A 20072-nucleotide genomic window follows, 5' to 3' on the forward strand; every position below is an offset into this window, starting at 1 on the left:
ATTTCCATACCAGGCCATGATGCAACTAGTCTGTATACTGTCCACCATACCTCTATAGAAATTTGTCGAAGTTTCAGATACAATGCTGAATCTTTGCAAACTTCTATTCCTTCTTTGGAATAACTCTTACAGTGTGTGCTGGACCCAGAACAGGTCCTCTGAAGATATTTAAAGCTACCGACAACAGCAGTGCCTACAGTGTCTTAGGGGAATTTTCACAACTAACATATCCTTCAGACAGCTCTGCAACAGAACCCAGAATTTTGACTTTCTAGTGCATGGCCTTTTAAATTATATTGCATTCAAGCAAGCAACACTACAAGGGCCATCTTGATTAATAGCACGCAGTTGTTTTTTTAAACTAGTGTCATTGAATATTTATTGAAGAAGTTGAAAAATAACATTTCATGAGGTTGACATTAATAAAGGCTTTTCCAATGTAGAAGGCATATGAAAAACCAGAGCATATTCTAAACTCTGGAGTGACACTCTGACCCAGGAGTGGTCACTTTTCTGTTTCACTATGGGTTAAACTCTTCTTCAACTTACAAATACTGTCATAAAACACCCTATTATTGAATATAATCTCAAAGTAATTTTGAGAAAGATGCCATAGATTATATATATGAATACACATATACCAATGTATATATAACACCTATCAACACATGGCAAAATATTTTGTTAGCAGTTGCAATGCCATTATTATGAAATCACTAGCAGCATATCCATGAAGCAACATGCTATTTGAAAGTAAAGTTCTTTGTGGAAAATCAAGCTTTTGTACAGTTTATGATATTAAGATAAGAGATAGTTTTTGAATTTTTTTTGTTGTGCTATTCATTTACATCTTGAAGGGAATTTTTATAGGTTTTTACATATGGATTCAAATCTTGTTTCTGCACCATTTGAGCAAAAGTATTTGCTTTCTTTTGAGGACAATAATAAAATTAAAGCAAAAGCAAAATTTTATTTTCTCAGTTTGTTGCACCTGTCAAAGAATAAGTGTAAATCCTTAGATGTTGAATTAATTTGAATAATGGTACCCAAATTTTCAGTTATAATAGATATGAGAGCAATATTTGTGAATCTTGTGGTGTGCATATTATCTGCTTGAAAGAGAGAAATGATACATAATTAATTACAGAATTAACATTGCAAGTTATTTTTATATAAGAGTGTGCTAAAATGTGAATTAAAAATTCGGAAGAATTGGAAAAATAAGATAACAAATTTGTTCATATATATGATTATGATTGTTTTGCAAGACTCAGGAAAAAAATGCATTTCATACCAAAAATACGCCTGAATGGCTTTGATGTTCCTTGGTCATTTCTAGTTCTTTTGTAGATCATATATATTCTATTTATGAAGAGTATATTTGAATAGTTATTTTTAACAAAATTAATATCATTTTTGGAATTACACTGATGACTTAAAAGTGGAGTTGGATCAATTGCTTAATTCAATTTGCTCTTTATTGTTTCCTCAGGATTTATTATAAGAGTCTGAGCTTAAACACTATGTCTCAGTTGCGGTACCACAGAGCTTTTTTTAGATTTCCAACAGAAAAATTTGGGTTTGATTAAATAAAATTATTACAGTACTAATTTGGTGATGCTTGTTGCATATTTCAATTGGAAAGTATGTCCAGAGATCCCAAAGTTGCATGTTGGATTTGTTTTCATTATGGTATTCCTTCCATATGTTGGATGAAAGCGACCAACAACTCTGATAGATGCCGATGCCAAGTTTTTAAGCTCATCAGTGGGAGGTGGTGCTTTAGCACTGCTGGCCCACCACCTCGAGGGAGTCTTGATCATAAGTGGGCCGAAACTCCTGAAGGCAGGTGGCAGATCAACTGATGATCCCACTGGTGATAGCACAGGATAGTTAACATCTTAGTCCAAGTGTATTTTCAATTCAGTTCTAGATAAAAACAAGGAGTAAATGCGCATAACTTATAACATTGTAGAAAGTAGCGCAAATGAGTTGAGAAAATCTTCATTGCCAAACAGGAAACAAAGAAAACCAATCTGATAAACTAGATCCTTCATCAAGAGCTGGATATTAGTTATTCACCGGTATGCCCATTAAAGTTGGAAATGTGTGTATTCAATGCTTAACGTTAAAGCTATTCATAATGTTAGTTCCTTCCAACTATCATTTGGAAACAAGTGTGGAGGTGGGGTTAGGAGGGCAGGTTTTAATACATAGCTTTGAAAGTTTGAGATGATTACCTTAACAATCAAGGTTACTTCAGTTAAGTAGTTTCCTTTAGCTCTGGGTGCATTGACCGTATACTGCGAGGAGCACTGTTCCACTTCCATCATCTATGGATGGCAATAGGTCATCACAGCTCCTCACAGTTTTGTGGTATGCAGTGAGGAGGAAGAGATTAGCTGGGAGATTTATGGCAGTGAGACATGAGGCAGTGTTTAATCAGTTATCCTTCAATGCCCATTCTAAATGCTACTTAACTTCTTCAGTTGCGTAATGAGAAATTCATTTTTATTTTCCACACAGCTGCTTCAGGCACTTTGTGGCCTGAATCTGGGGAATGGGGTTTAAGTAAGTTTCAGCTACCATACAGTTTCATGAGCTGAACTAAAATGCGAATGAGCCATATCTATAGTAGAGTTTTACCTTTAAAGAGACAAATGTTCTAACTCTTCATTTCATTTGAATATAGTTTACTTGACTACTTTACCCATGGCTTATAAATGTTGTCTCATATTACCAATATTCCGCAGTATTTCAAATATTGTCTCTCAATGATATTGACTGTCCTTTGTATTTCAGCCTCCTCATACATTATTTGGATTATAAAACAGAACCAGACAACTAATAATTATGGAATGCTACCTATAATATTGAGGGGCCAGAGTGCCTAATTCTAAGGTTATTATTTAAAGTGGATGAAATGTCAATTGCTATGGCTTGAGAATTTACTAATGGAGGAAATTTCAACTAAGGTGCACCAGATCCATAAACAAGTGTTTATCTATGCAAAATATAAGCTCACTGGGGACATTTATGCCTACATTGCTTTGCTTTTCCTCTTTTGCTGGTCAAACAACTTCTAAAGCAAACAGGAATATTAGAGTAAATTTAACAAACATTTGGAACTGAGTTTAATAAGATGCTGATTTCTGTCTGCCATAAAATATATGTTGCTGTATATAAACGATGTTGTCTGTGGTTGTTGTTTGCATATTCAAACTGACCTTCTACTCACCAGTCTTCTTTGTATTCTTGTTCATTGTCCTCTTTTCACACATTTTATGTTAAAGGATATAAACATCACTATTTCTGATGTGTTTGCCCGAGTTTAGTAACTATTTCTACTACAACAAAGTTTGAGGTAGAAGTTTTCATTTGGCTATCTCTCTCTCTCAAGGTTCCCATTTACGAAGAATGCCAAATGCTTAATAATATTCCCTGTCCTTTTTAATGATTAGCTGTTCATAAATCAAAAAGTCAAAAAAAAATTGTCCCCATTTATTATCATTAAGGCCATCACATGCCAGTTGGCAGCAATGACCCCATGCTACTAAACTTACTATGTAATTATTGGGGAACATCAGGGAAAAAAGTTGAAACCCAGCAGAATATGGGCATCTGCTATGTTAAAACTGAGTTTCCAGCTGAAACTCTGGAAATTTTGGCAGCATCCTGGGCATTTGACCACAACTGGTTTGTTGCCCATTAAATGAGAAAGTCATGGGAATTTATTCTCAAATTCAATTAAGAGATTAGACTGCCATGCCATTGAGATTTGGGAGCTGCACTGATTACTCTAAAATTGATTTTATGTCAGGAAACATATTTTTGCAACACACATATATACAGTAACTCTTTGCTATTTAATACAGTTGTCTATAATTTCTGTTTCTGTCCTTTCCTGTACCTTCCTCCTCTGCATTTTCTTATATGTTTGATTCTCACAGGGGACGTGGATTACTACTGGCTGGACCATGCATCTTGGCATAGCAGTGAGGCGTCCCCAATGTCTTTGGTGAGACATGTGGAGCCTTAACATTCAGTTTCCTTTTCATTTCACTTTCCTTTGTTTTATTTACGCCTTTGCATGTTTCTTTTCTTTTTTTTATCCCACGCCTGTAGGGAGCAGTCAAAGGGGAAAAAGAAAAACTAGTGAGCAGGCAGTATTGTCGGACTCTAACGCCTTGTCTGAGAGGCAAAAGAAAATGGTGCGATTTGGCGGCCACTCATTGGAAGAGGACTTGGAATGGGCCGAGCCTCAGATTAAAGACTCTGGGGTAGATACATGCAGTAGCACAACACTAAATGAAGAACATAGCCATAGCGAGAAGGTACTAAGTCTGTATAGCCTGCATTCTACCTGCTCATTTGGTCTTTGTTTGCTATCTGTCACTCATTGTAAAAGGACAGGGTCTTTCCAGTGGTAACTACACATCTGTGTAAATGCAGATGAAAGAGAAAAAAAAAACTGCTTGCTTTATTGTTTGCTGTCCGGCAGCAAAATTAAGTACTTTATTTTCAAGATGCATAGGAATGTTCAGTTGCACAGTTGCATGGTAGAAATTTAGAAACATTTTGTGTTGTTCATCAATGATAATATGTTCTTGAAATTTCCCAAATTTGCTAAATAATTGAATATCAGTTTAAAGTGTCCCCTTTAACATAATAAAGATTTTTAAATCAGACTGTGAGGAAAAGTTGGATCTGTTTTGGCACAGAACTGTGTTTTTCTTTTTTCCCTTCCACTTTCATTGTGAACTTTATTTGGTGCAGTGGCATTTTGGTAGGTGTGTATTAGAATCTGTTCTGCTGTCTGCTTGGTACTTGCTTAAACATGGTCATCGTGGCAGTTGTTGATAGTGGTGATAGCTTCTAAAGCGGGTGGCATTGTTCGGCACCCTCGCCCTTGCTTGCTTTTTTATTTGCATGGAGCATGCATTGAAACAATAAACTGTAATTACACAAACTTTCAAGCACCTAAAGTTTCAGAGTGTAACCACTCTCCTCAAGAGCATTAAAATACTCCAAATTCCAATTGGAAACCAAAAATATAAATGTTTGTGTAATTGCAATGTGTTATTTGTTGAATGGAAACATTGCATTAAAGATATACTGTGGCACTCTTAAAAGATAAGTATTAAAGACCTCTATGTGTTTATTACTTTGACCTCATAGCATCCAGTGACATGGCAACCGTCCAAAGATGGAGAGCGCCTAATTGGTCGGATATTGTTAAACAAACGATTAAAAGATGGCACTGTGCCTAGAGATTCTGGAGCACTCCTGGGTCTGAAAGTAAGTAATATGCTAAGATAAGTGGCTATCTTGAGCTGTTATTATATACTTCGACATGTCAATGAAGTCTTTTATTTAAAGAGTTTACGCAAAGCCTTTAACTAAACACATTAATACGAACCATGTATTCACTGCATGCATCTTCCCTAATATTTAACAAATTCAAAAAGTGCATTTGATTTTACTTAAATGATGGAACATTTCGTAAATCTAACTTCAAAGGTGCAGCCGTTGGTGAGTTACCGGTTACTTTCCTTTGGAGTATCTGTGATATAATAATAGTTGGCCTACTAAAATGTGCAGTGTTAGCTGTATAAAATAATTTCTTAGGTCCTGCCTCAAGTATTCTCATGGGATAATGTCTCATTTAAGAAAATGTTTTCTCTCTAAAGATGTATATTATATTTTATATGTTATTTGAATATGAAATAGACTCCATTCCACAAAATGATTAATTAAATAATATTTATTTTGAAAAGTACAAGTGAAATAACCTAACAGACAAACAAATGCAAACATAATCTATACCACCTAGAATAAGTCTGATGGAAGTAGTCACTGTGGAATCAAACCCCATAATTATGGAAAGATTGAGGATTTATTGGATTACCCTTTGAGACTGCGGCCTGTAGATTTCACAATGGATATTCCAAGTGTCTGCTGCAGCTTCAGAGTAGTTGATAAGATTCTAAAAGTTAAAATGTACTGTAAATCATCATTTTCTGTAGACTCCACTAGCCGTCTTGCCATGAAAGAACACAAGGAGCTGGGAGAATGTTCAGGGGAACACACATAGAGTGCTGAAGAAACTCAGCAGGTCAGGCATCATCTATGGAAAGGAAGTAACAGTTGTCATTTCAAACCAAGAAGTCCTGATGAGAATGGTCTTGGTCTAAAAAATTGACTGTTTACTCCTTTCCATAGATGCTGCCCGATTTCATGAATTCAAGTGTGTGTGTGTGTGTGTGTGTGTGTGTGTGTGTGTGTGTGTGTGTGTGTGTGTGTGTGTGTGTGTGTGTGTGTGTGTGTGTGTGTGTGTGTGTGTGTGTGTGTGTGTGTGTGTGTGTGTGTGTGTGTGTGTGTGTGTGTGTGTGTTATTCTGGATTTCCAACACCGGCAGAATCTCTTGTGTTTATAAATTCTGGTTTAGTCCATTCTTCTTTTACTGCGTTTGTTAATTTTATGAAAGACTTACACGTGACATCTGTAACAGTAGATGAAGTGAAGAACAATCAAACACAGGTGTTGGAAATGTGAATTAAAAAGGAAGAGAGGGAGCTGCCACAATCAGCAGCAGACAGCATCGGTGGAAAGAGGAACAGGGTTAATGATTTAAAACAATGAAATCTGATGAAGGGTCATTGACCTTTGCTTCACTCTCTGTAGGCGCTGCCTTACCTGCTGAGTATTTCCAACCCTCTGTTTTTATTGCAGTTCATGGAGTCTATGTGAACTTGACTCCCAAAATCATTGGCACTGCAGCGTTGACCTACATATTGTTTACTTAGAGCTAGGTTTGTGTTATGTTAGTTAGCTTACTAGTGGAGCACTGTTGAACATCTGATTTCGAACATCTGCAGAATCTCTTGTGCTTAGAATGTTCAGGTGACTTTTAGATTATGCCAATATCAGCATGTTAGCATAGTAGTTAGCTCGCATTTTACAATACAGGTGAGCGGGGTTCAATCCCCGCTTCTGCCTGTACGTTCTCCCTGTGACCGCATGGGTTTCCTGCGGGTGCTCCGGTTTCCACACACAGTCCAAAGACTGTAATGTACAAAGTACAAAGGCTGTACTGTAAAGACTGGTAAATTGTCCCATGATGAGGCTGGACAGGGTGGCTCGAAGGGCTCAAATGGCCAGAAGGGCATATTCTGCTCTCTATCTCAATAAGTAAATAACTAAATAAATACATTTGGATTATTCTTCTTTAGTTTATTTCTCTCATGTTGATATCTGCCACCCACTCTATAACTGGCTATTGATATTGATTTACCTTAACCAGAGGATCCCAACCTGGGGCCCACAGACCCTTTGCTAAATGGTTTTGGTCCATGGTATAAAAAGTTGGGAACCCCTGACCTAACTTTGCGTGTCCAATGGGAGTCAGCACCCACATGCACCACACATCTGCTAGAAGCACCAGCTTAAAACATTATCACGATACCTATACCACCTCTCCACTTCTGGCTAAGTGATTTTAAAGATTAGCTTTCTTTGTCACATGTATATCAGAACATTGGGCCATACAGTGAAATGCAGGCTTTGTGTCAAATCAGATCAGTGATGCTTGTGTCGGGGACTAGCCCACACACATTGCCATGTTTCTGGTACCAACATAGAATGCCCACCACTCACCGACCCTCACCCGGAGAAAACCCACGCAGGTACGGGGAGAACATACACTTTAAACATGTATTTGTTGAGATATAGTGTGGAATAGGCCCTTCTTACTCTTTGAGCCATGTAATCCCCCAATTTAATCCTAGCCTAATCACATGACAATTTACAATGACCAATTAACCTACCAACGGGTACGTCTTTGGACTGTGGGAAGAAACCAGAATACCCAGAAGATACCAATGCAATCGCAGGGAGAACATGCAAACTCCTTGCAGACAGCAGTGGGAAGTGACCCCGGGTCACTGGTTCTGTAAAGCATTGTGCTAACCACTATGCTAGTGTGCCACCCCAAACTCCTCACAGACAGCAATGGGAACTGAACCCCAAATGAGTATGGTTGGCAGAGCCATAGAATTACATTCACCACTATGCTACCATGCTGCCTCCCCCCATTGTGATGCAAAGCAATGAGAGAATTCTCCAATATCTTTCCCCACTTTCTCCATCTAGGAAAAGAATTGAGTTCATGCAGCTCCTAACATTACAACAGGAAACGTTAACTTATTAATGTCTCTACAATGTTAAGAAGTTCTCCTACTAATTACTTTACAAAGAAATAGTGGAATTTATTTATTTACTGAGGGACGCAGAATAGGCCATGCTGGCTCATCGAGCCGTGCTGGCCAGCAATCCCCTGATTTAATCATGGGTCAATTTACAATGACCAATGACCAAATGGTACGTCTTTGGATTGTGGGAGGAAACCAGAGCACCTGGAGGAAACCCACGAGGTCATGGGGAGAACGTAGAAGCTCTTTACGTGCAGCGGTTGGAATTGTACTTGGGCCGGCTGTACTATAAAGTGTTGTGCTAACCTGCACATTACCATGGTGCCTTCGTTATAAAACCCTTACAGGTTAGATTATTGTTTTTTTGGGGGGAGGGGAATCATTCAACATACATGCATTCTGAGAAATTTTAAACATTCTGAAATTCAAGTACTTGTGAATGCGTGTTTTATACTAATAATGGACGCACGAAACAAGGCACCAAATATCCTTTCCCTAATAAGGTTACTCGGCTTGATACAGACAAATTTTGGTTTTAAAAATTGTAACTAGCTCCAAAGACAATAAATGTATAAACACAAAAATTAGCCAACTGACATTTTTTAAAACAATTAAATTCTGATCGAGCTTTGGTTTGGTCCATATGTAAACATAACTCTGACAGCAACATAATATATTGTAATCTATTGAAGCAATTACTCATGCAATCATATCTGCAGAAATCCACTCAGAAGCTTGGGGACTGAGGTGGATCAGGAGAGATTATGCTGACAAGTTATTTCTCTGCTGATGTCTGGCTCCCTGAATGGTGCTGATTCACACAAACCTTATTGCACCCTGTCAGCAGGTTGAGAAAATAAACTGATTTGCTGGCCTTGCCTAAATTCCTCATCCACATTTGGAGTAGATTTACAGTAAAGAGAAAATGGTGAATAAAGCAACCCATTACATCCCCACTCTAAATATGATTTAGATCCATGTACAGCCCATTCTTGTTTAAGTGAGGAGCTATAATTCATTTTTGATTGGAGTTCCAAACATACTTATTATTTTTCTGCTTTTTCACAACTCTTTCCCCACTTTCTGCAATCAGCAATGCAATTATTTGTACGGTATAAAGCCATAGAGCACTACAGCACAAAAACAGGCCTTTCAGCCCATCTAGTCTGTAATGGTCTGGTCTTCTGCCTGCATCCAGACCATAACCATCCATACTTCTCTCATTCATGTAGCCATCCAAACCTCTCTCAGATGTTACAATTGAACTTTGCATCTACCACTTCTGTTGGCAGCACATTTCATACTTGCACCACCCCCGATTAAAGAAATTCTTCCTCAGATTCCTCCAAAATATGTCATCTTTCATCTTCAAAGTTTCAAAGTACATTTAATATCAGAGTATGTATGCGGTATACAACCTGAAATGTGTTGTCTTCACAGACATCCACAAAACAAAGAAACCCCATAGAACAATATTAAATCCCTGAAGCCCCCCCACCACTTACCCTCCCTTTGCACAAGCAGCAGTAAAGCATCAACCCCACCCCCCAACCTCCAGACCATGCATACCACAGCAGAGGCACCAAAGAATCCATTGATCCAGAGTCCATCAAACTAGTCCACCAACCAGCACTTTGTATCCTAGACATATATCCTGTAGTTGTAGTTTCACCCAACCTGAGAAGACTAACAGCCTGCATGCATTCACCCTTATCTATAATCCCCATAATTGTGTATATTTCTGTAAGATCTCCCTCATTCTTCTGGTATTCCAAGGAATAAAGTCCTAACCTATTCAACCTATCCCGGTAACTCAGATCCTCAAGTCACAGCAACATCTGTGTAAATTTTCTCTGTACTCCTTCAAGCTTATTGTGTAGGTAGGTGACCTACACAATACTGCACACAGTACTGTAAATCTGGTCTCACCAACATCTTATATAACTTCAGCATATCATCCCAACTGCTGTATCATGGTTACTGTTTAAAAGGATATAAGCATTGAAGAAGTAAATTTATTTCTAAAAGTAATCACACAGGAGATGGCATGGGGACTTAAATGAATTCAGAACATCTACTCTATATTAGCTAAGACTGAATAGGGGCTAGGAGAGGAAATCCTGTCCAACATCTATCATCTCTGATTTCATCTTTGTTATACCCCAGTTTAGGAACTTCTCGATGTGATGGAACTTATTCAAATTAGTACATTTGGGAGATCACTCTTGGAAATTTCCTTCTCAATGTGATGATATGTCTCTTGGGCACCAGTATTTTTTAATGATTTAGTTCATTCACAGTGCAGTATATTACTTAAGGATAGATAATGCTACCAGGGAATCAATAACACTCCAATAATACAGTGATTTTCTATGTTTCTGTGTAAAAGGAGATTGGATTGGCAACTGACATAGAGAAACTACAGAATTCATGAAAAGGACTTAATTAGATTCTGTACAGAACTGAAATTTTAAGGCTTTCTAAAGTTATGAGAATAATATTGTGAACTCACCCATTTGTGAGCTGAAGTTCTTCAGCAGTATTCACGCCTTCGTTTCCCCAAGGCTCAGCCTTGATATTGGGGATTCAGATGATGGTCAAACACAGTTCGATAATTATTATTAAATTTGTTCTTTCTATATCACAAGAACAAGGAAGGCTTTATGATTAGAGGATTTCATTGTGCCTCATCTTTAAGATTTTGTTTGGATTTGTCCTATTTACTGTAGTCTTGCAAAAAAATCAAGTTTTTTTAATGTATTGGACTTATTTTTGAAACAGAATTTTGAATCCCAATTTTTCTCTTTGACATATAAATCTTTAAAAAACTTCTTCAGGCCGAATGGGTTAGGTCTGAAAGATGCCACCAGGAAAGTGAGCATACGAAGGCATTAAAGGGAACTCAGCTGAACATTGGTTAAACCTGGAGATGTTTATTAATTCTTTCTTGAGATTTGACCATTCCTTGTGAGGTCAACATCTATCTAAAGCCCATTTCTAGTTCACTTTGAGAGGTGAAAAGGTGCTGGTGAACTTTCTTCAAGAGATCCTGCACACCATGAAAATGTTCTCACGGTACTGTCAAGTACTAAGTTATAGGTTTGGGTTAGCAACAACAAAGGATTGAAGATAGATTTGAAATACCTAGATCTTTAATTCAAGTTTAATTGTCATTCAACCATATATGAATACGAATGAACACAGCCAATCGAGACAGCGTTACTCAGGGGCCAAGGTGGAAAACACAATACCAACAGTCACACATAACACATACAAGGTAGCAAGCACATAAAGATGTCAGTAAGATACAGCCATGCAAAAAAGAAGTCCAGGCCTGAGCCATGAATGCTGCAGAAATCTGCAGCCGACCACAATATCGCTTGTGAACACTGGGTTGGGGTTGGGGGAGGGGGGGCAACACCGACTCCAGTCTGGACACCACATCACACCACCTCCAGTGGAGTGCACTGGTTTCAACACCTCTCTCCCAGCAGCTGTAAACAGACAGCACCACAGCTTGAAGCCCAATCCTCACTGCGACCGATGTCACACAGCTCCTGGGCTGTCCACCCCTGCTCTTCACTGATAAATCAGTGAATCGAACTTGCAGTATTCCACATCAGCAATGTCCAAAATGCCCTTGTGATCACAAGAAAAGCAACCAGGACAGTCACTATAAACTCTACACCTCCTTCGACACAGTCAGCAGCACGAAGCGTAGCTCCTTCGTTTTCTCCGCCAACGAGCAACGCACTGATGAGGTAGACCTGCAGTATTTTAAGTTCTTAATGTCCAGCAGGATCTTGCGATCATAAAGAATACATTTAAAAAGCATCTAGTGTTAACCCCGTAGAAGCCACTGCAAACAAACGCACCGCCATCTTACCGAAACTCTTGCCCCAATCTTGGTGGAAAATCCAGAAGTTCTATTTGCTTGCTGCTCCTGACTTCTTAAGTGTTAGAAGTCAAGAGTTTGGGAGGAGATGTTGCTAATAATCGGCTGCTATGCATTGCATTGTACTGGCATGGTGCAGATGTGAATATTTAAAGTGGCAGAAGGGCAGTGGTCTGCTTTGTCCTCAAACTGAGAGTCTGAAGATAATATTTGCCAAAGGTTATGGAACATGTCTGGATGTGTATTTTCTTTTCATGGGAGCCCATCTGAAATCCAGGAAGTTGATACCAAATCCATGGCTGCTGATCTCAACACTATCTGGAAGTCAGCTGAACAGGTGACCAACAGATCCATCAAGGTTATTTCAGGTGCCAGCATACAACCAAATTTGTGGTTCAATAATCCATTTTGTGCAGCCGTTAGATATATGGGTGTGAGCACTTATGGGACAAGGGATCTGTGGCTATATTTATATTGTAAGTTATAGAACCTTGTGATGACATTATTTATATAAATGATTCAAGCACCACATGTTCGGCCATGTTTGTTGATTGAATAAAATGAACTACACTCCTTTACCCAAAGGTACTGCATCCTTTAGAGCTATTATTTAAAAGTTTACAAGTACTTCCAGTATTATCCCAGGATCTCCAAAATGCACTACATGTGTGTCTGGAAAGGCTGCTAGCGATTGCCCTTATGACCTTTAGGAGATACAGGTGAGCTGCCTTCTTGAACCGCTGCTGTCCTTGTGGACAGGTAGGTCCACAATGCAGTGGGGTCGGGAGCTGTAGCATTTAGGTTCACCAATGAAGAAGTAACAGTGAATGTAACAGATGATGTGGTATTATTTAAAATAAAATGGCATTTACTCTTGGGGCATTGTGCATTCACCTCACTTGACATTACTGAAACAGAAATAAAAAAACAAAAATTGCTAGAAATATCCAGCAGGCCAGGCAGCATCTGTTGAGAGGAAAACAGAATCAAACACCCTTCATCAGAGTGAAAAACATGATAGCTCGAAGTTGCAGAGAAGATGAGGGAAGGGACGAACAGGATGAAGGAAATATATCCTATAGGGTGAGGCCAGGTTTACCATGGGGATAAACATTACATTACTTTACCTGCCTGTTTCCACCTTGCATTCACATTCATGTGATCCATGTCTGACACTTCCCTCCCCTTTCTAGGTTTTTCCTAACATGCTGTGTCACTGCTTGGTACAGAAACTGAACTGTAGTGGACTAGAAGGCTCTGCAACAGATAGTTATAGCTGCCCAATGCATCATAGGCACCAGCCTATCCATCAAAGACATATGCACAGAAAATGGACAGTAACATCAAGAAGGATCCTGCCCACTCTGCTCATAGACTGTTTGTCCCATTCCCATCAGCATCCACACCAGACCACCAGACTCAAAAACTGTTACTTTTCAAAAGCTGTAAGGCTGAACTACACCTCCACCCACTAACCCACCCCTCCGCACACCCCACACCAACACTACTTTCTCATTTCTTGTCAGCCACCTTATGTATGCTCTTATACCTAGTGTCACTTTATGGATATGCAATCAATCAATATATATAACTGTCCTATGTATTTATAATTATTGTGTATGTGTTTTTTTAATTACTGTGTTCTCTATCTTATTGTGATTTTTTTTTGTGTGCTGCATCAGTCCAGAGTAACAACTATTTCATTCCCCTTTACACTTGAGTACTGGAAATTACATTAAACAATCTTCAACTTAACTTCTGCCATTAGATATGTTAGGGAAGATTCTGGAACTATGTCCTGAATGATACATACTAGATGATTAACTAAGATGAGAACCAGTCTTCAGGAAACAAAACCTATATACAATTTAACTTCCAACTGATACTTTGTGGCTGCTGAAACCGATCACTGGGCGTGGGACTTTGAAATGATATAGAGAAAAGCAATAGATGGATGTTCCTGCTATTACCACTGCATCCCTGCCCCTTAAGGCACAGATCAGGACAAATCTGTTTTGTCATTTAACCTTCTGGTTAGTTGTACATCCATGGAGCCATCCTTGCACACTGTAACAAAAGGGATACACTTTCTGTGCCTGCAGTTTGTACTCAGATGCTTTTGGAACTGGCACTAGTATTGAATATTCAAAGCAGTTTTTGGGACGTGTTGCCATTGTAAATATGTAATTGTGTCAATTTACCTGACTATATTCAAAATGTTAACGTTAAGTAGGCAATCACAACAATTCATACTTTATTATTATCTTTGTGTTGGAGAATTATAAAACATCGTGTCAGGAGAGTGAGATTCTCTTGGATTCTCCTGGACTCTCTCTGTCTCCTGAAGGTTTGCTGTGTGAACAAAGACTCTTATGTTTCCTAGTTACAGCTTCTATGTGGCTCAGTTTTAGCTCACTCACAACAAGATATATCTCCCCTCGCTTCCCCTTCTAGCCTTTTAAAGCGACTGTTCCCTCTGTAACTCCCTAGTCTGCTCTTCCATCCTCTTCCTATGGTCACGTTCCCATGAAACACCTGCATTTCCGAATCAGAATTATTATCACTGACAGATTACATCAAGTTTCTTCTTTTGCAGCAGCAGTACAGTGCTAAAACATAAAACATTATAAATTACAAACATAAATAGTACAAACCTTCAAGAGAGAGAAAGAGTCCAAGAGAATTCAAGGTAATGTTCATGGATTCATGGACCATTTAGAAATCTGATGGCAAACAGGAAAAAGCTGTTCCTAAATCTTTGAGTGTGGGTCTTCAAGCTCCTGTACCTCCTTCCTGATGGTAGTAATGAGAAGAGGGCATGAACTGGGTGAAAGATGATGGTTAACAATGGATGTCACCTTTTTTGAGACCTTGCCTCATGAGGATGTCCTCAAATGTGGTGAGTTTTGTGCCATTGTTGGTACTAGCTAAATCTATAACCCTCTGCAACCATTTCAATCCTGTTCATTGGAGCCTCCATACCAGGAGTCAGAATGCTCTCCACTGTTCATCTCTAGAAATCTGAAAGGGTCTTCGGTGACATACCAAACCTTCTTAAACTTCTGAAGTAGAGCTGCTGGCATGCATTCTTCATGATTGTATTAATGTATTGGACATCCTCTTAATATGAATTGGATAGATGCTCTAGAGATGCTGACCCCTCAATGAGGACTGGTGTTTGTTCTCCTGACTTCTCCTTCCTGAAATCCATAATCAATTTCTTGGTCTTGATGACCTAGAGTGTGATGTTTCTGCTATGACTCCACTCAACCAGCCAATCTATCTTGCTCCTCTAAACCTCCTTGTTTCAATTTGAGATTCCACAACAGCAGTGGTGTCATCTGTGAACTTATAGATGGTGTTTGAGTTGTCCTTAGCCACAAGGTCATGAGTATAGTGAGAGGAGATCATGGGCTGAGCTAAAATTTCTGACATACACTTGTGATGATAGCAAGGAGATGGTACTACTTATCAGCTTTAACAGTGGTCTGCCAATAAAGAAGTCAAGGATCCAGTTGCAGAGGAATGTACAACACCCAGGTTTGGAAACTTGTTTATTAGTACAGAGGCAAGATGGAGACCCTTCTATCTCTTCTCTTCCTCACACCCAAAGAACCAAATATATCTTGCAGGTTAAGCATGATAAACTTGCACTTCTTTCAATCTAGTCTACTACATTCAGTGTTCACAATGTATTATCTTCTATATTGGAATGGGTGACTCCTTTTGTGGGGCACTTCAATCCTGGGCTTCCTGTTGCCTGGCACTAAATTCTCCATCCCACTCCTTCTCTGACCTACCTGTGGCCTCCTACACTGACACAATGAGGCCCAACAGAGGTCTGAAGAACCAGATCCTTTGGTCGCCTTGCAACCTTTCAGACTCAGACTGTACAACTTGCTTACCACGTCTGTGCTAGATCTGGCCTTTCCTGCATCCAGCCAGTCACCTGTGATCTTGGATGAGTTTACTTTCTGTTAGCACATCCTGACCTCCTCATATATCAACAGCTCTGCACATATTTTACACTCCTATGTCTGAATTGTAACTTTCTTAATGATTTTGCTTACATTCTCTCTCTCTATTTACATTAACCTGTCAGCTAGATGAACTAAGACCAATCCCCATGGCAAGTCCAGTCTCACCTCTCGTTGTCCTATCCACCCCTTCCCAACATTCTCTGCAATTTGAAACTTTCTCTCATTCCCAATTCTGATCAGGGGAGTATGGCCAGTCTTTGCTCTGAAACATTAATTCTGTTACTCTATTCACAGATGCTGCCTGGCTTGCTGAGTGATTCTGGCAATTCCGGTTTTTATTTCAAAAATCCAGAAGCTGCAGTTTTTGTGACTTTCATTTAATTACACTGATAATGTGGACATTTTCCCATTTGCCCAGCTGACTTGATTTGATGCAAGTTATACATTCCACTATATGTTTTGATGTACACATGAGAATTAAGCTAATCTTTGTTCGTGGGAATATGCCACATGTAAATTGGCTGTTCCATTGTAAGAAATTTACCTCGTAAATATTTCAATGATTATCAGTTGTTTTAGGACATTAAACAAAGCTCTGTATAAACATGGAACATTTTTATAATGTTCACTTTGACTCCAACTTACTCCTTTGACTTGCAGACCTAGAGTTAATTAAGTCTGTATTTGGAGTGACATGACATTATTACACCTAGTCTTCTCATTGTATTAGGAGCACAGTTTTAGATAGAGCAAATGCTATTTCTGTCTGCACACTTCTACAAGGGAGCAGCAGTTTGGATGCCAATATTTCTCACTGAAAAATTCATGCAGTTATTTGCATATCAGGCCTCCACTTCAATGTACGCCAAAGCTGAGAGAGAGGGGCAAGGGAGACCAGGGAGCGTGAACCTCATTTTGGAGGCTGCAAGCTGAAGATTCTCAAAAGTTCAAAGTAAATGTATTATCAAAGTATGCGTAGGTCACCATATACTATCCTAGGATTCATTGTCTTGCAGGCATTCACAGTAGAATCAAGAAATACCATAGAATAAATGAAAAATTAAACCCAAATAAACACTGACAAACAACCAACATTCAAATGAAGACAGACTGCAAATACAGATAATTAACAAGTAAACAAACAAATACATACATAATCTTCAGAACATGAGTTTTAGGGTCTTTGAAGGTAAGTCTGTAGGTTGTAGAATCAGTTCAGAGTTGAGGTGAGTGAACTTAGACTGGTTCAGGAGCCTAATGTTTGAAGGTGATAACTGTTCCTGAATCTGCTGGGACCTAAGGCACAAAGGATTCCAGCTGCAACCTCATGCAGGATTTTATGTGGAACCAAGAGAGGGTTACATTCGCTGTGGAGAAGGCACACAATGGCATTTTATCACCTTGATCTCCTCAGTAACACTGAGAAATGTATCACACCTGTGACCATCCATAATGGACTACAGTAGCTAACAGCCTTACCATTGAGGTTTTGAGCAGATTTTCAGCATCATTTGCTATCCTCCAGAGTAAAAGTTTTCAACTACACCGCAGTGGTCTGGTAGTACTTTGGAAGAATGACATGAGGCTCCATTGTAGCAGCTGGTCAATGAATTTTAGCTGAAAGGCAATCTCAAGAAGAGAAAAATGATAGCGTATCACATCAATATGATGATCCATTTCACTTACTTTAACACTTTTCACTATTATGCTAATGAAAAAATGATTAGAATGGATTCACCTGGAATCCATTTTAATAAGTCTATGAAAGTGGTGTGCTACATGGTGAAGCATAACGACTCCTATATTTATTATATTAATCTCTCATGCTGATATTTAGAGAACAATAGGGATTTTTTTGAATTTATTGAGGCACAGCAGATCACCAGAAAAACCTCTATCCACTTCAACATTTGAAGTTTGGTGCACTCAGAGATGCTCTCCTGCACACCATTGTTGTAATGCATGGTTATATGAGTTATTGCCGCCTTCCTGTCAACTTCATCCAGTCTGCCAAATTCCTCTGACCTCGCTCACAGAACAGCTGCTCACTGGATTTATTTTTTGTTCTTCACACCACTCTCTGTAAACTATCAAGACTGTTGTGTATGAAAATCCCAGGAGATCAGCAGTTTCTGAGATACTCCAACCGTCCTGTCTGGCACCAACAATCATTCCATGGTCAAAGTCACTTAGATCACATTTATTCCATATTCTACTATTTGTTCTGAACAACAACTGAACATCTTGACCACATCTGCAAACTTTTATGCATTGAGTTGCTGCTACATGATTGGCTGATTAAATATTTGCATCAATGAGCAGGTGTACCTAATGAAGTGGCCACTGGGTGTACTTTACAGTGTACTGAAATTACTCTACCTGACACTGGAAAATCGTGTTCTGACAGTGTTACCTGTAGCCAAAAGAATTATACTAGGATTTTCAGTGCATTTCCAATTTCCAGTGAGCTACTAGAGGAAGTGTTAAAGGTGGGTACAATTACATGACATTTGGAAATGCCCATGGATAGCAAGGGTTTAGAGGGATATGGGCCAAATGTGGAGAAATGGGACCAGCCCTGGAAGACAACTTGATCAGCATGGAAGAGTAGGGCCAAAGGGCCTCTTTCCATTGCTATATATCAGAAGGTCTCAATGGGGCCATGCTGGATTTTATAGGGGCTACAAGTAAATAACATGAAATTGGGGGCCACAGGGGTTTCTGAATGGGCCATGGATACTTTATTACTGCTTTAATAAAATATCATTAAACTATATAAATAAAAAAGAAATGAAATATAATTGGAGCCCTGAATGAAATGAATGGGAAAATATGTAGATGATACAAATGAGACAGCAAAATAACTTTGTGTGTGTGTGTGGGGGGGGGGGGAGAGGAAGGATGGTGTGGCACATCAATCATTATCTCTGTCCCTCTTTGACCATGCACAAATCATTATTCACAGAGGTAAATGAAAGTCACAAACGGGCCATGAACAGAAGAAGTGTGAGAACCACTGCTTTATTACCACAATAGTAATAATAGCAGACACGTTTTCCAAATTGCATTTTCAAATCTTAACCTCTTTCAATCTGTTGAAAAATTGTGATATAATTCTACACATAGCAGAAAGCAGTTTTGAATGCAAAGTTTGTCAATTATCAGTAGCAGAGAGAGGTTAGCTCTACTCATGACTGAGTAAGTAAAAAAGGCAAGGGCAAGGAATTATCCAAAACAAAAAAATATGAGGTTTATATCCAAACAATGCCCAAATTATAATTATTCTCAATTTCTTAGTTATTCAACCAGAAATAATTTGAAATGGGCAAGGTGTGCTGGTTAGGTAAAAATACTTTTACATGAATTTACTGTTAAATTGACTATTTGAAATAATAATGTTCTTTCCCTTTGACTTTTTTTTTGGAACAGGTTGTAGGTGGAAAGATGACTGAATCTGGCAGATTATGTGCATTCATTACCAAGGTGAAGAAGGGGAGTTTAGCAGACACTGTGGGGCATCTTAGAGCAGGTACCTTTAATAAAAAGATTTAATTTCTCTTATTTCTTGTCTTTCTTTTATTGCTGCCTACATGTTACTTGGATTGCTATTTCACAGTCAAACTCCTACCAGCATAAATCTCTGAAGAGTCTCCTAATGCATATGAATTAAACATAGATGATAAAAATGGTGTGTAGGAGTTTGATAAGTGAAAAGATTGTGGCAAAATAAAGCACTTGATTTTATGATGTTCTTCTTCCAACTTCTGCTTTTGACTAACAGTGTTTTGAAAAATCCAAGTTCAAGTGTCAAAACAATCAGTCAGATTAATAATTGTGATTGTTTCTACGATTGACCATTGTTTGTGCAATATTATTTTCAAGAGAGAAGATTGTACAAATTGGAAAGATGTGAATTATCATTTGTTTCATTGTAGCCCCCAGTAAGCCTCAGGCTCGCTCAGCTTGCTTCCATCTAGGGGAAGCAGC

General features: G+C 38.7%; 1 protein-coding gene across 3 annotated transcripts in view; it reads left to right on the forward strand.

Moving 5' to 3' along the window:
- The window catches only part of rims2a (regulating synaptic membrane exocytosis 2a), a 1051530-nt gene that overhangs the window by 589432 nt on the left and 442026 nt on the right, over window positions 1–20072 (forward strand). For all 3 annotated transcript variants that reach the window (XM_073052040.1, XM_073052005.1, XM_073052014.1), the window contains 3 exons: window positions 4126–4334; window positions 5179–5298; window positions 19515–19614. In XM_073052040.1, coding sequence (XP_072908141.1) covers window positions 4126–4334; window positions 5179–5298; window positions 19515–19614 — 429 coding nt within the window. The remainder of the gene's footprint in view (window positions 1–4125; window positions 4335–5178; window positions 5299–19514; window positions 19615–20072) is intronic.

This window comes from Hemitrygon akajei, chromosome 1, assembly GCF_048418815.1.
Source record: "Hemitrygon akajei chromosome 1, sHemAka1.3, whole genome shotgun sequence".
Taxonomy (NCBI): Eukaryota; Metazoa; Chordata; class Chondrichthyes; order Myliobatiformes; family Dasyatidae; genus Hemitrygon; species Hemitrygon akajei.